This window comes from Taudactylus pleione, unplaced genomic scaffold (assembly GCF_031769625.1).
Source record: "Taudactylus pleione unplaced genomic scaffold, aTauple2 ptg000408l, whole genome shotgun sequence".
Lineage (NCBI taxonomy): Eukaryota > Metazoa > Chordata > Amphibia > Anura > Myobatrachidae > Taudactylus > Taudactylus pleione.
Window position 1 is genome coordinate 8,966,677 of NW_028284810.1, and position 14,089 is coordinate 8,980,765.

Genomic DNA, 14,089 nt, shown 5'->3' on the forward strand with positions numbered 1-14,089 from the left:
CTCTGCTCTCCCCGTTAGAGCAGAGTGGGAGCCCGGTAACCGGGGGAGACCCTGGATAACGCCACCTCCAGGTGGCGTTATTATCACAGGGCTTCCCCCGGTATTTTTTTACAGTTTATTTTTAGTAACTCTGGTCGGATCACATTTCCCATTACAATTATGGGAAATGCGATCTGCTTTACTAAAAATAAGTGATACTGGGGGTTGGAGTAGAATTTTACTAATTCTACTCCAATTGCCCTGTAATAACTACAGGTGAAACTAAAATAATGTGAAAAGGGTGTGAAAACACCCTTTTTCACTTTATTTTAGTAAAAATAATGTTAATAAATAGAGCCCTTAGAGAGTTAAAGATTTAGGTTGGGAAAAAAGGAACCTCGAGCACCACTTGGTTCTACTGTACATATGGGTCTTGGTCACCAGTACGTGGGATGTCATATTTGTAGACCACTTAGACGCAGTTCTTTCCACATCAATACACATCTTTAGATTACAAACTCCCCAGAGACGAGCAATAAAATCGAGGCAAACAATATATTTTTTTTAACAAATAGATTTGCAATTAATATTTATTTCTCAATCCACAGGATAAATTTGCTTTCTACAGATTAGAGCAATATATCAGTTTCATGTCAGGTAACAAAAATTAGGAAATGTGCTACTTATTTTTTTCTTTTCAGAAAATTTTTGCTAGCAAACATGAAACTGAATCATAAAATAAATCTGATGTATAAAAACGAAAAACAAATTATATTCATTTTGTAATATCGCAAATTAAATATCCCCTGTATAAAACATAAAAAAATCTTGCTCTGGGAGAGATTAGTCATATCTTCCTAATTTTATATTAAAACACTCAGTTTTAGGGGAATATATAAGAACTCTGAATATATCTAAATTCCTATTGTACCTCAAAGCTTGAGCAAGTTAGTAAAATAAGCTTTTGTTTTTAAATAATTACTATCCACAGTAAAGAGGTTTATTATCCATTATACAAACCAATCACTCATACAGGAGGCCACTTGTCTTGTTTGCCTTGACTGTGATCTCAAGTGAACAATTATTTTTGTTTAACAACAAGAATGTGGAAACTTATTACAATTTGTGGGACCATGTCTCCTGTGTAAGTGCCTGTTTTGTAAGGTGCACAAGCAGTATGCCAACGTGCTAGACTGTGGGATAAAATATACATATTTACAATAGAATTCTTTTTTTTTCTTATTTTAACGAAAATGACAGTATTCTAACAATTTCACATTTCTCTAGTCCACACTAAGGCCTGTGTCGTGTTTACTTTTTGTCTTGGTCCTGATTTCTCTGTAGTCATAAATCCTGAGAAAATCTTAGGTCTCCACAGCAACTTGCTGAGTTTCTTTCATTTTAACAGCACCTCAAAGGCAGGTAAATGGGACTTAAATATGATGACAATTCATTGGTCTTTCTTTGTTTTCCTCTCCTGGACAAAAAGATGAGAAAAAAAAAATACTCATAACACAAGTCCTCTTAGAATGTCTTGAGTCTCGGCTGAGTGACATCTGACGTTTTCTTAATAACTGTGGCTCTGGTTTCATGGTCCTTCCGAGTGTTGTTTAATGTGGAGGAACTGGCTGTCTGTGAGAAAGGGGTTCCTTCTTGAAATACTGGCCAGGAACTGTTATAGGGCATGGGACACTTCTCCTCCTTTATCGTGACTTGGAGGTCTGGCTTATTGGACGTTACAAATGTTGCCATGCCAGGGAGATTGTGGAAAGCTCTCGGGCTTGCTGTCCGTACACACTCTTTATTTTCACTGATCTTTTGACTTTGTAATCGACTCTTAAATTTAAAAACACAGACAGAAATTTGTGTTAAACTATTATATCATTATGCATTCACATAATCAGAAAAAAAATGTCCACCTCGTGGAACTTTATAATGAGGGAAATTTCTAAAAGTAAGCATCAGACATAACTAGAAATAACTTACTGAAAGGAAAAAAATATCCTGTTTTCAAAAATCACACAAAACTATTTTATGCTCATTTTGATTTTGTAATTATGTTGTCCTGTTTTTTTTTCCCATTTTCGGACAATGATTTGTAAAGCTGCCGAATAAAATCCAGTGCTCATTATTATTATTTTTTTTAACCTTATGGAAGCGGAAACATATAGCTATAGTTGCAGCATAACTGTAGTTTACATATGTTGTAATGTGCATGCATTGCTTTTTGGGTATGCATTTATTAGCTCTCATATTAATAATTATTTATCAGTAGTGCATATTATTATAATTTTCTTATTATTACATTCCTCGGTCTATAATCCTGATGAAGCAAGTTACTGTAAATGGCAGCTTCCTCTCAGATTAAAAAACAAACAAAAAAACACAGATGTTGTATTTTTATTTACATTGACAGAAAAACAGCATGGTAATCATGTATCAGTTAACAACCACACTGACAGATTATAGGAGCCATTTCCCTCCATAAAATACATGCACAGAGCACGGTGACTTATTGTTTTATATAATAGAGGTAAGAGTGCTATAAAAGGCCAATCCGCTTATTGTGTGATAGGTATGAAGCAGTCTGCCTTGTAATGGAACATAACATTGCAATAATGAAAAATGGTGAATCCGTGAAAACACTTTGTGGCATACTTGCCTACTTTTGAAAAAGCATTTCAGGGAGATTTTGAAAGCAGCACCTATAAGCGTGCGTTACAGGTCACGTGTACTGCTACATCAGAGAAGCGCATCATAAAATTTACTTTCAAATGTAAACGAGCCCAAAAGCAGTTAGTAAGATTTGTTGATGAAAACATATTTTCAGAAAATGCATTTAGCCATAAGGATCATTGTGCCTTATAACCAATACAGGGAAACTATACTAATGATGCCATTTAAATGTATATATTTGGTTTTTTTTAATATAACAGCTTCATAATAGGGGTAAGGTGCAATCAGGGAGATTGCTAGGCTCTTTAGGGAGATTGTTACTATTTCAGGGAGTCTCCCTGACAATGAGGTAGAGTTGGCAAGTATGCTTTGGGGCTATGCAATAACAAACATGACTTCCCTCATGGACTACAGAGACCAGAGTACACAATTACCAGCAGGTCCCTAATCAAGTCTCAACCAAGTATAATGGAGACCTATGTACCTTGGCGCTTACAATGTGTGCAGTACTTAAGGTATGAAACCTGTTTATTACAGACTTCTCCCTGTAACTAAAGCACCTGTCACATGATATGCGGATTGCATTCATTAAAGAGCTCCTCCCAGCACAAACATAGCAAGACACGGCTGGCACATGATGAAAGCATTAACTCCTCCAAGGCCACAGCACACCTCACGCTGACTTGTTCACTGATCTAAAGCTTTCAGAGCCACATATATTATAGCATAATGCTGCTTAAATTTATCTTCTTGCTACAAACGTTGCTATGTTCTACAGTCATTGAACCCACATAAACGTAACCAATTAAGTGTATAAAATAAACTTTATGTATATGTTCTATTGTATTTTATTGCAAATTAATTTTTTTAAATAAATACAAATCATCAATACAAATTTATAGGATCATGTAAGTGGCTGTACCTTTAAGGGTAACACCACCCCAAAATGAGTTATAATGGCAGACCATTCAACATGAGCTCTTTCCATCCAACAGACCCTGCTTGTCACGCTTCTGTTAATATTATAGCTACTTGTCTTAAATTAAATGAATGGGTTGGGTGCTGTGTGAATTTTTCCTTATGAAGCAACAGTGAATGACTTCAGCACAAGTAACTGCAATAGTAAATGAAGTGTGACATGTGGAAGCAGAACATTGTGTAACTCTGTAAGAGAAACTGTTTGAATCCTCTTGACAGGAGTGTTTCTCGGTGTCTTGTTCCTCATTTAATTTCTAGTCATGGATTCACAAATGTTAAACTTGCTAAAACCCAGACAATCAACTAACCTACAGAGCTTCATCAGGACGGACCACTCCCTAGCATGCAAAAGGTACCCTTACCAAAGCACGCATCCATCAAATTGGGGACACTACTCATACATACAGCAAGGACTTACATCCATATGCTTTGCAACTCCTCAAGGAGACATCCTCATCATAACAGACACCACCCCACCCCAAGATAGTAAGAGGGTTCTACCCCTCTATGATCTATAACCATGCTGGGGCTAATTGACTGATTGGTCCAGGAGAATAATTGCGAACGTGCCAAAGGAGTATATTTGTTAGGAAAATTATATTAAGTATGTGTTTTATAGCTCATATTTGCTGCACTGTTTTGAAAAAAATAAATAAATAAATCTTCCCTCACCTTGCTAATCAATAACGTTACCCAGCCTTAACCCCTTTCTTACAAGCTCATCAGACAGACATGAGATTGATGGTCCTGTAAATGATTGTACAGAGTGCAATCTGTGTTCCACCAGGTACTGCATTTGCTGTGTATCCGGATTTACATGCCGGAGGAACGTGAAAGCAGAAGGAGAGAACCAGGAGAGTCAGGGATAATACTGACAATGTATCACCCAGGGAAAAGCGGGGAGTATTTTCAATTGACATGGGAAAAATCTACTGTAATAGAATTGCCATTGTAATAATGCAATAAACTGCAGGGAAAGATCAGAAACAGGTAATGAAATAACTAGCAATATCTGTGCGATTCCTGGCCTAAATACCTTGCCCTTATACCACCATAGTTCACATGGTCATCAGTCTTATGCTTTCTATAATGAACATACACTCAACACAGATCTTTTATAAATACATAAAGAAATATGATTAATCTATAAAGCCAAAAATGTAACACTTACCACACTTTCCTCGTCGCTGGGAATGCTGTCTGTTTCACTCTCTGACAACCAAACAAAAGTGAAAATGAAATAAACAAACTGAAATATAAAACACACTGACACATTTTACACAGAGAGATAAGATGAAATACTGCTTTGGATATGATATATCACATAACGGATTGTACTAAACTTGAATTATTATTACAAAAGCAAAATGTGCTCATTCTCATGGTCGATAGAAAAAATAAATCTATCTACAGTCAAAAGAAATGTAAGGCATGAGGTTATGTAGCCAATGCATACCATTAAATGTTACGGTTCTAATACAGCAGCTTCAGTAAACAAGTTTAAAGGGTCTCACACACACACACCACTCATCCAATTACAGATGGCTACTCTGATTGGCTTAGTGGTGTAACAAACTATTTTTGATTGGTGAATTAGGCCCACCGACCTTTGCATATATTATTTAAATATAAATTGATTTTGTATTCACAGAGGGCCTGAGTCAGCAAGGATTGCAACTGCGATTACGCATGCAATTGGCCGATTGTTGAGTTTTGCGTATGCATCACAGTGCGCGAATCAGCCACTGCGATCAGGACTTTGATCGTAGTGACTAAACAGACCCATTGCAGAGTGGATGACAGGAAGTACCGTTCGAGGGGTGGTGACAGGGGGGCTGTTTGGTTGCCAAAACGCAGGTGTGCCAGTGCGTTTGAACGCCGTTGCAGGAGCATGCATAAATTAGGCACTGCGATGCCATACACAGCTTGAGAACTCACAGCGTCCAATGAGGTTAGCAATTTCAGAGTAAGGTCAGGGCTTGTGCAAGTGTGCGTGAGGCTGCGATTGTCCTCGATGTTACAGATAGTTTTGCAGTCTTGCTAAGTATTACGGATGTGTGCAAGGTAAAGTGTGCGTCCTTATGTTGTACTGCGACAGCATAGCGAATGCAGTGGATTAGCATGTCTTCGCAATGAGACTGCGCGTAATCGCTATTGCATTTGCAGTTGCGATCCGTAATGAATCAGGTCCAGAGGCCTAATTTAAAATGACAGATGTTAGCAAGAGAGGAGAATTCTCAGCTAAGAAAAGGACATAGAGTACATCTTAAGAGCTTCATATCAGCAGCAGAAACAGCGCCAACTCAGGCAGATTGGCAGTAAGCTTGAAATATACCTTATCAAACTCTCCTCAAGTATATAACTTTAATACTCATACTGATTCCTGTGCTAAAACCCCAGATACTAATATAATCTGTACCTGGTCACTAATTATAAAAACGCTGTGCCTTACAGGCCAGATCCATACTTCTCCCCTTCTCTAACTGAATGCACCTTATTAGCCAATTGACCAGAGCCAGAAAGAACAGTGCCCATATCCACCAAATGCCACGAGCTATAGTAGCACACTGTAAGCATATTTATGATCGCCAACCAATGCCTGGAACTAGTACAGTGCCTATAGTCAAAACACTACCCGAAACCAGGATCTAGCACAATGCCTAAAATCAGTCATATCTCCCCCTCCCCCTCCCCCAAATTGAATAGAATGTTTGCAATTGCTTTTCCTGGGCCACCAACTTTATGGACGTGTTAAATAAATTGGATCTTCTTCCGCCAAAAAAAAAAAAAAAAATGAGAGAGAGAGATCGAGAGAGAAGAGGTGACTCAACACCAATTGTTCCTGGTCTCAACGTTTCAGTTTTAATTAACTGTCAACTAACTAAGTGCCTGGTTCTGAGTTGGGAGCAAAACAAATAAATACAAGTGACAAACCGGAATCGGTATGACATACCTCCGGCCTTAAGGCCGGCGGATGTAATACCGACGCCGGAAGGCAGAAAGCTGAAAATCCCGAATGAGGTAAGTTCTAACCCTCTCCTCTCCCCCCTAACCCTCCCTAAGGGTACCTAACCCTAACCTCCCCCCCCATTACCTAACCCTCCCCGCATCCTACACCTGACCCTCCCACAGGGGTACCTAACCCTAACCTCCCCCCCTATTGCCTAACCCTCCCCGCATCCTAAGCCTGACCCTTCCACAGGGGGGGCCTAACCCTAACCCCCCCTTACCCTAGCCTAACCCTAACCCTCCCGGGGGGGTGCCTAACTAAGTCCCCCCAGGAGTCCTTAAACCTAACCTTCGCTCGGTTAAGAGGTACCGACGCACGGCTTACCTTCGTTTGGTATGCCGGGCGTCGAGAGTTTGGCATCTGGATAATGATAGGCGTCAGTATTTCGAAGCCTATCATTAGACCCATGCCGGGATTTTGCAGTCGGGAAGCCGGCGGTCGGCATGTCAACCGCCAGCTTCCAGACTACATACCGACAAACCATATTGTAATGCAAGGGGTGCAAATACAATTATTTATTTTGACTTGCAGGGCAAATACTGGCTGCTTTTGCATGTAGCCCACAAATGCTGGACAGCTTTATTTTTACAAATCACAAAGAGGGGGACATAAGGATAGGCACTGAATAAAGTCCCAAATAATAGAGACTGTATAAATATCCAATCGATATCACAAATTTTTAATGATTAAATGATAAGAGTGAGCATGCAGCAGGTTCTTTATATTGCAGGGATCATCGACAAGCAGCTTTTATTCTCTATAAATTCAATCCCTACATGGGCCTGTATTCAATTTGAGGCGTAATGTCCAGACTTTTCGCCTCCTTCGCCTGTTTTCCAGGCGGAAAAGTATCGCGCACGTGCCTGCTTATCCCGGTATTTAATTTCAAAGGGCGCGAAAATGGGACCCGGCGAAATTGGAAGTGGCAAAAAAACCTGGGAATTTTCGGGAAATCATCCTTGGTCCCCCCCTAGATGTCCTGACATGGGGGATCACTATGGGTACCCCCATTTTTGCCTGCTGAAGGGAAGTCTGGTTTTTAAATAGCCGCAGCAGGTGCATAAATGCGCCTGGAAGAAGGTGGTGAAGAATAGCACTTAGTTATTTTCCCCCCCAAATAAAGCTATGCCCATCAAATTTGGGGTACATGAAAATGGGTGCAAGCATATTTTTAATTCCCTAAAATGATTGTTAAAAATGCTTCAAAAATGCACCTGCCGCTACTCCCCGCAAATAATAAAACACCTGCCGCATACTTTGGAACCCCTCTGGATTTATTATCGCTATTTTAGAAGTGTGTTCCTTAATTTTAATTTTTTTTACCCCAAAATTAAACTTAATTATTTGGGGTGTCACGATTTTTTTATTTTTATTTAACTTTTTTTGACATACATTAATTTTAGGGGCCATTCCCAGGGGTGCAGGCTATTTTTTTTTAAGCCTGCACCCCTAAAACCCAATTCTGCACTTTTTTTCACCAGCCAAACAAGAAAAGTTATCCCCGTTTTTTTTACAGACTTTTCGCACAGGTGAAAAGTCTTTGTAATTGAATACGGGGATAATTACAATAGGCGAAAATGACGTCATCGGCGGATAACGGTCTGTTGCAGAAAATACTGAACCAGGTTTCGGTAAGAAATGGTCACACTGCAGCAAGCAGACACTCCCACCTACTTCGCAGAGAGATGTGAACACTAAACCCTACAAAGATAAAGATTTTGTAAACTGCTTAAATAACGAGGAATGCTTTGTGACAGAAACCTTAACAGCATCTCATAAACATTGCCATTGCAAAGAGGGTGCGGTGTAACCAGTTCTAACCGAAAACTAATTCAGTATGGTCTTATCCAACAGACTAGTTATGGAGAAGGACAACTACTAGTGGATTATCCAGGTGTTTAGAGATTCCTGCAATATAAAGAATCTGCTGCATGCTCATTCTGATCGAAGATTGCACATTGCAAAGGAACGATATCAGTTGGATATATTTATACCATCTCCATTCATCAATTGGTACTTTATTTAGCGCCTAAACACACTTGTTTGTGATTTGTATCTGCCCTTTGGATTTTAGTAGCTCCTACTTGTATATAATGGGCTGCTTCCTCTTTTATTGTGCCTTGGGAACATTTCCATTTCTGGTTTTATTCTGTATTTTTATTTTGACACTGCATTTAGATTTGAGTTTGGACACGTCGCTCTTCTATCTAATGCGTCTATTTACTAAGCAGTGTTAGAAGACAGAGTGAAAAGTCAGCTCTCAACTGTCATTTTTCAAACACAGCCTGTGAGATGACAGTTGGGAGCTGATTGGCCGGCACCTTATCACTTTCTTATCACTTTTCACTCTGTCTCCTAACACTGCATAGTAACTAGACCCCTAAATCTTTCTGTGTATTTTAAATCTGCAAAACCATCTTTTTTTTTTTTTGTTTGTTTTCAGTCTGAATCAGCCCCCATGGCTCATGTCACAGTGATGTCATTAGTCCCTGCCAACATCATTTTCACTACAATACCAAGTGAACTGTTTCTACTGAACTGAATCTCATACAATAAAACAGCCACAGATTTCCGATGGGCCCCCTTCAGATGGTTACATTATACCCACTCACCTGCATATGAAGAAACTGGCGAAATCTGCAGTGGGTAATGCTGTGCCCTATATGCCGGCTGGTCATCACTTTCTGTCATTACTTCTACAACTTGGCAAACATCGGGCGGATTGGCGACGATCATCTCTTCTACCATGCTATTGTGATATGTAGTCCCATCTGCTACAATGGAGAAGTACAGGTTACATCCTCCAGAGTTAGACAATAAGCAGTGTCAGTATGCGAACAATACAATATGCTACCCATATTATATTACAATTACATAATACTGTTGTACAATACCAAATGTTTACAAATACATGGTCCTAAGGCTAAATCAAAGTGTTTGTGCTGAAGTTATTCCCCACAGCGGTTATAAATATACTGGACAGCAGTTTGTTGTTCCTGATGGTGACTGGTGGATGAAGACTTTTCTAACAAGTATAGGCAAGCTTCATATAGCATAACAGCGGTCATAATAACACCCACAAAGTATATAGCATAATAAAACCACAATATGCATGTCATATATTATATGGCACAATTCATACAGGAGCTTGTCAATGCAATAGATACTGGTGTAGTATAAAAAGCACTTAAAACAAACTATAGGGACACAATGCTGGTCTGGAAACCAAAGTACAAGTAGCATAAACATTTATATGCTTAAAATACAATATTACAACATTAATGCATGAAATAAAGTCACTGTCAAAGTCACATGTGTTTATTTTTTGTGGTATAGGAGAATGCCCACTTTGGCTTCATATCCACTAGTGTATGTTCATGTAATTTTAATCAATTATCAACACCTGCAACGTTGTACAGTTATCACAAATAACTCAAAAACAAGAAGGGAATTCTGGATAAATCCATTTACACCTTTGGGTGACTGCACCAGCCACTGGTGAAATAGCAGCAAATATACTATGCCCCATAATTACACCTCACATATAGAACACTTGCCAATAAAACAGCTGGCAGATATCTGTAAGAACAAAAAAAGAAGCGACAACTCTTCAGCTCTAGAACAGGACATGCCCAAGGTTTTTACTTGTTCCTAGATTAAAAACCACTTGACTGGCATAGTCATATCTGACCCCAGAAATCTTATCATCCATTGGCCGTCTTTTGTACCCTAGCTGCTGTATAAGTGGAGTCTCTGGGTAAGATACAAACACCTGTCAACATAAAGTAAGTTGCAATCAGAACACACTCCTGTCAGGACACACTCCCCCTATTGATAACTACTTGAATTTTACACAGTGACTCCACCTCAGCAGTGCCTGAAGGACTCACAAGTTAGTATACCCAGCTTCTCTACAAGCACGTATGATAAAGGTCAAATGGAATCAGTGAATGGAGTTTAAAAAAAACAGGCCAAAAACAAAGGAAATTATAGACTACAAGTCCATAAGTTTGAGACATGAATATAAACCATTTCTTTATAACATTGCTGGATCTCAGCAAATGTAACCATAAGAGAGTGTAGAAAGGTAAAGGGTAGTATAAAAAATGGCCACTTCTTCGGTTACAATAGCCTGTAGTGTGGCACAAATGTGACATGGTAACATCTATGTAGAGGTTTAGCTAGTGAGAAATGACATGTTAAAAGATTTTCATATTACTACACTTGTGTATAGCCCAAAATATGTGTTTATAGCTACACTATTGGGGCTCACCAGTGAACACTTGACTTCACGGTTGGCCTGTCCACTCTAAACATCGCTCTTGAGATTTGCCAAGCTAACTATACTTCTGTGGGCTGTCAAATGCATGGTCAGTAAATAAACTCAGGTTAGGGACTGCTGGCTGGCAGGAGAATGAACTACAGCGTGGCATGGTGGTCTGTTGCAGGTGCCAGAATGGCAGCCTATATGGGGAAGTAGGAAGCTGGCATATCTCCAGGGCCGGTCCTAGTTCAAATTTTTTAGTGCCCCCGGGCATATTGCCCCAAAAAATGAAGGGGCCGTGGTCTCATGGAAAAAGCCATAACCATGAGCAACACCCCATTTTTGTCACACTGGATGCCGGCCCAGCACTCAAGGAGTTCCTGGGCATGCCGTCAGTCCCTCTCTCCAGTGAATATCATGCGCACGGCAATTATTCACCGCTTGCTCAAAGCAGCTACCCGCCTTTTTTTTTTTCTTTATACTGATGATAGATATGGCTACTATGCAGGTGTATAGAAGTCATCCATTGTCACACACACCGGTCAGACATTGTCTTGTATACCCACAGCAGCCATCCAATGCCTCACATACACACATAGCAGCCAGACATTGTCACACCCACAGCAGTAAGTAAAGGGCCGACCTGGCTGCACTGTATCCCCTCCGACGGTGCCCATCTCAGCGTCACTGGCGGCCCAGACAGGAGGTTCTGCCGCATCAGCCGAAAGTGCACCCTGAATGCCCGCTCCGGCTCCTGCCATCCGCGCCTCCGCCTGTCCTCCCGGGCCGGCCCGCTCTGCGTTATGGAAGAGACGTCATGACGTCTCTCCCATTACGCACTGTGGGAGCCAGAAGATGGAGCTCATGTGTGAGCTCCAGCCCGGCTCCGGTAGTGGGCGCAGCAGTCAATGAGAGTCTGTCTGACTCTCGCTGGCTGCCAATTAAAACAAACACACAGCCGCCACTGGCTGTGTGTTTGTCACTGTGTAGTGCTGATGGGACGGAGTGACAGTGACAAACGCGCGGTGCAGCTGTGTCACAGTGACACAGTCTGCCCGCGGCCCACTGCTTTGTGTTTTTACACAATAAGCAATTAGCATGGTCACAGCCAAGGCGCCCTCCACTATGTGGCGCCCTACTCAGCTGCGTACCATGCATATGCATAGAACCGGCCCTGCATATCTCCTGTATAAGACCGCACTGGATGTCTGTATGGGTATGTCCTTAGGCAGTATTCCCTTTAACTGGATATAGTGGAGTCCTCAAAGTACTCTGTTACCAACAAACTCCGCAGCGGGAAGTTCACTTCTTATTTTTAGTGACAACTAGTGAAGCCCCGTGATTTCATGTCCTTTTTCAAAGCAAAGCCACATTTATAAGCAGAAACCATGTCTGTACTTGAAAAATCCATGCTTACAGTTTTTTATGCAGCAACATTCATTTAACATGGTTTCTGAAGTTTCAGAGCTGGTGCATGCACAGGAATACCACGTCTACAAATCTGTAGCAGTCTTCCTGTACCAGTTGGGGTTTGTGGCCCCCATGTACAAAAACTGGAGGCCACAGTGTCAGATACATGTGCTATACACAACACTTGAGCACTTTAAAAAGCTTTCAAACTTAGTAATACTGTGAGATATAAGAATTAAATAAAGTGACCGCGTGGTAAGATTTGTACTGCACTGGCGTGGAGCGCTCTGCAATCTATGATCTAATTCTGTTTGTGGCTACGCGCTGCACTCTTTTCCTCACCGCACATCACGACACCTTGTCACATGCAACCCTGTTACTTTTCCAGCATAATCACACAAGGGAGCAGGTCACTGTCTGTAAAATGGTCAACATTGACATCCTGAATTACTGTGAATATTTTTATTGCCTTAAGGTTTATGCCAGCTTACTTCAAACTGGAGATATGAGACAAATACTGTTTACTAAAAAGTACCTCAGAAAGCTGCAGTAGTAACTAACACCTTAAAATGGCAGCTAACATCCGTAAAAAAAGTAAAGTTTTAAAAATAGTTTGACATTTATGGAGAGCGCAAAACATTATCTAACACACACACACACACGCACACACACACGCACGCACACACGCACGCACACACGCACGCACACACACACGCACGCACACACACACGCACGCACGCACACGCACACACACACACACACGCACACACACACACACACACACACGCACACACACACGCACACACACACTAGCCGTGACTCGTTTCCAAACTTAAAAAGATCCCCTTGATAATTGCTTCAGCTTGTTCATTTGTAATACATAGGTGAGAAAGGGAATGTCTGTAGAATTAAACCTTTCATCCTCAAACATCCCAGTTGATGCCGAGGCAGACAAAAGAATAAATCCAATGAAACACAGTGTAATTTGCTTTAAGAGTAGGGAAATTCCTTGCTCATCACATAAAGCAATTTGGCAATTCCATGGACCCACATACTATTAGATGCTTTATTAATGCCTGTAGCTCTGTATATTTTGTTTCTTTCAACCTATATTGGTGGGCTTGTACTGTATCCTCTGTAGTGATAGTACCCTGAACAGACTGTCACAGAATATTATACATAAGCTATCAACAAGTTTAGACAAAGTGATATAAATGTCTCTTCCCTAGTGGCAGTGCACACAGCTTTAGCCACGACTGACTTTATGCAGAGATGCAGTTATAAGCAAATACTAGTTTCAGCCCTCCCCTTGTGTACTAGCGTGTGCCAGACAGTGTAAGCCCTGAGACGCCTACTCTTAATGCCCGTGGATGGTGCACTTCACCAGTGCTTATGAACACTCCACTATCGGCACACCGTCGCAAGCACCATCGATGCTTGCACAAACCCATGGCTGGTGCAGCGTATTCTGATATTGCTTTAAACATGTCTTCTGTGGATTCGGCACTGCATTTGGGGATGCAGCCTTTTCCACTGACACGCCCGTGACACTCCCATAACTAGCCCATGAGACAGCCCTTTTTTGCATTCTCTTCAGTCACATGAATGCCCATTGTCTTGTGTCTCCATTTCTAATGCCAGCGATTCCATACATAACATCATATATCTGGAAAATGGGTTAAGTGATGTGTGACGGGTATATGGGGGTGCTATATGAGTGGGACAGGTGTTTTTAAGATTGCAGGGGGGGTTTAGAGGTGTATTTTGAAGGT

The 14,089-nt window shown here is 40.9% G+C and overlaps 1 protein-coding gene across 10 annotated transcripts in view; it reads right to left on the reverse strand.

The window, feature by feature from the left end:
- Positions 1-555: 555 nt before the first annotated feature.
- The window catches only part of IRF2 (interferon regulatory factor 2), a 106,809-nt gene continuing 93,275 nt past the window's right edge, over positions 556-14,089 (reverse strand). For 9 of the 10 annotated variants that reach the window (XM_088446979.1, XM_088446981.1, XM_088446982.1 and 6 more), the window contains 3 exons: positions 9,256-9,417; positions 4,805-4,845; positions 556-1,815 (listed from right to left, as the gene is read on the reverse strand). In XM_088446979.1, the coding sequence (XP_088303105.1) occupies positions 1,504-1,815; positions 4,805-4,845; positions 9,256-9,417 (515 nt within the window). In that variant the 3' untranslated portion in view covers positions 556-1,503. The remainder of the gene's footprint in view (positions 1,816-4,804; positions 4,846-9,255; positions 9,418-14,089) is intronic. The other variant, XM_088446980.1, reaches the window with a different exon arrangement.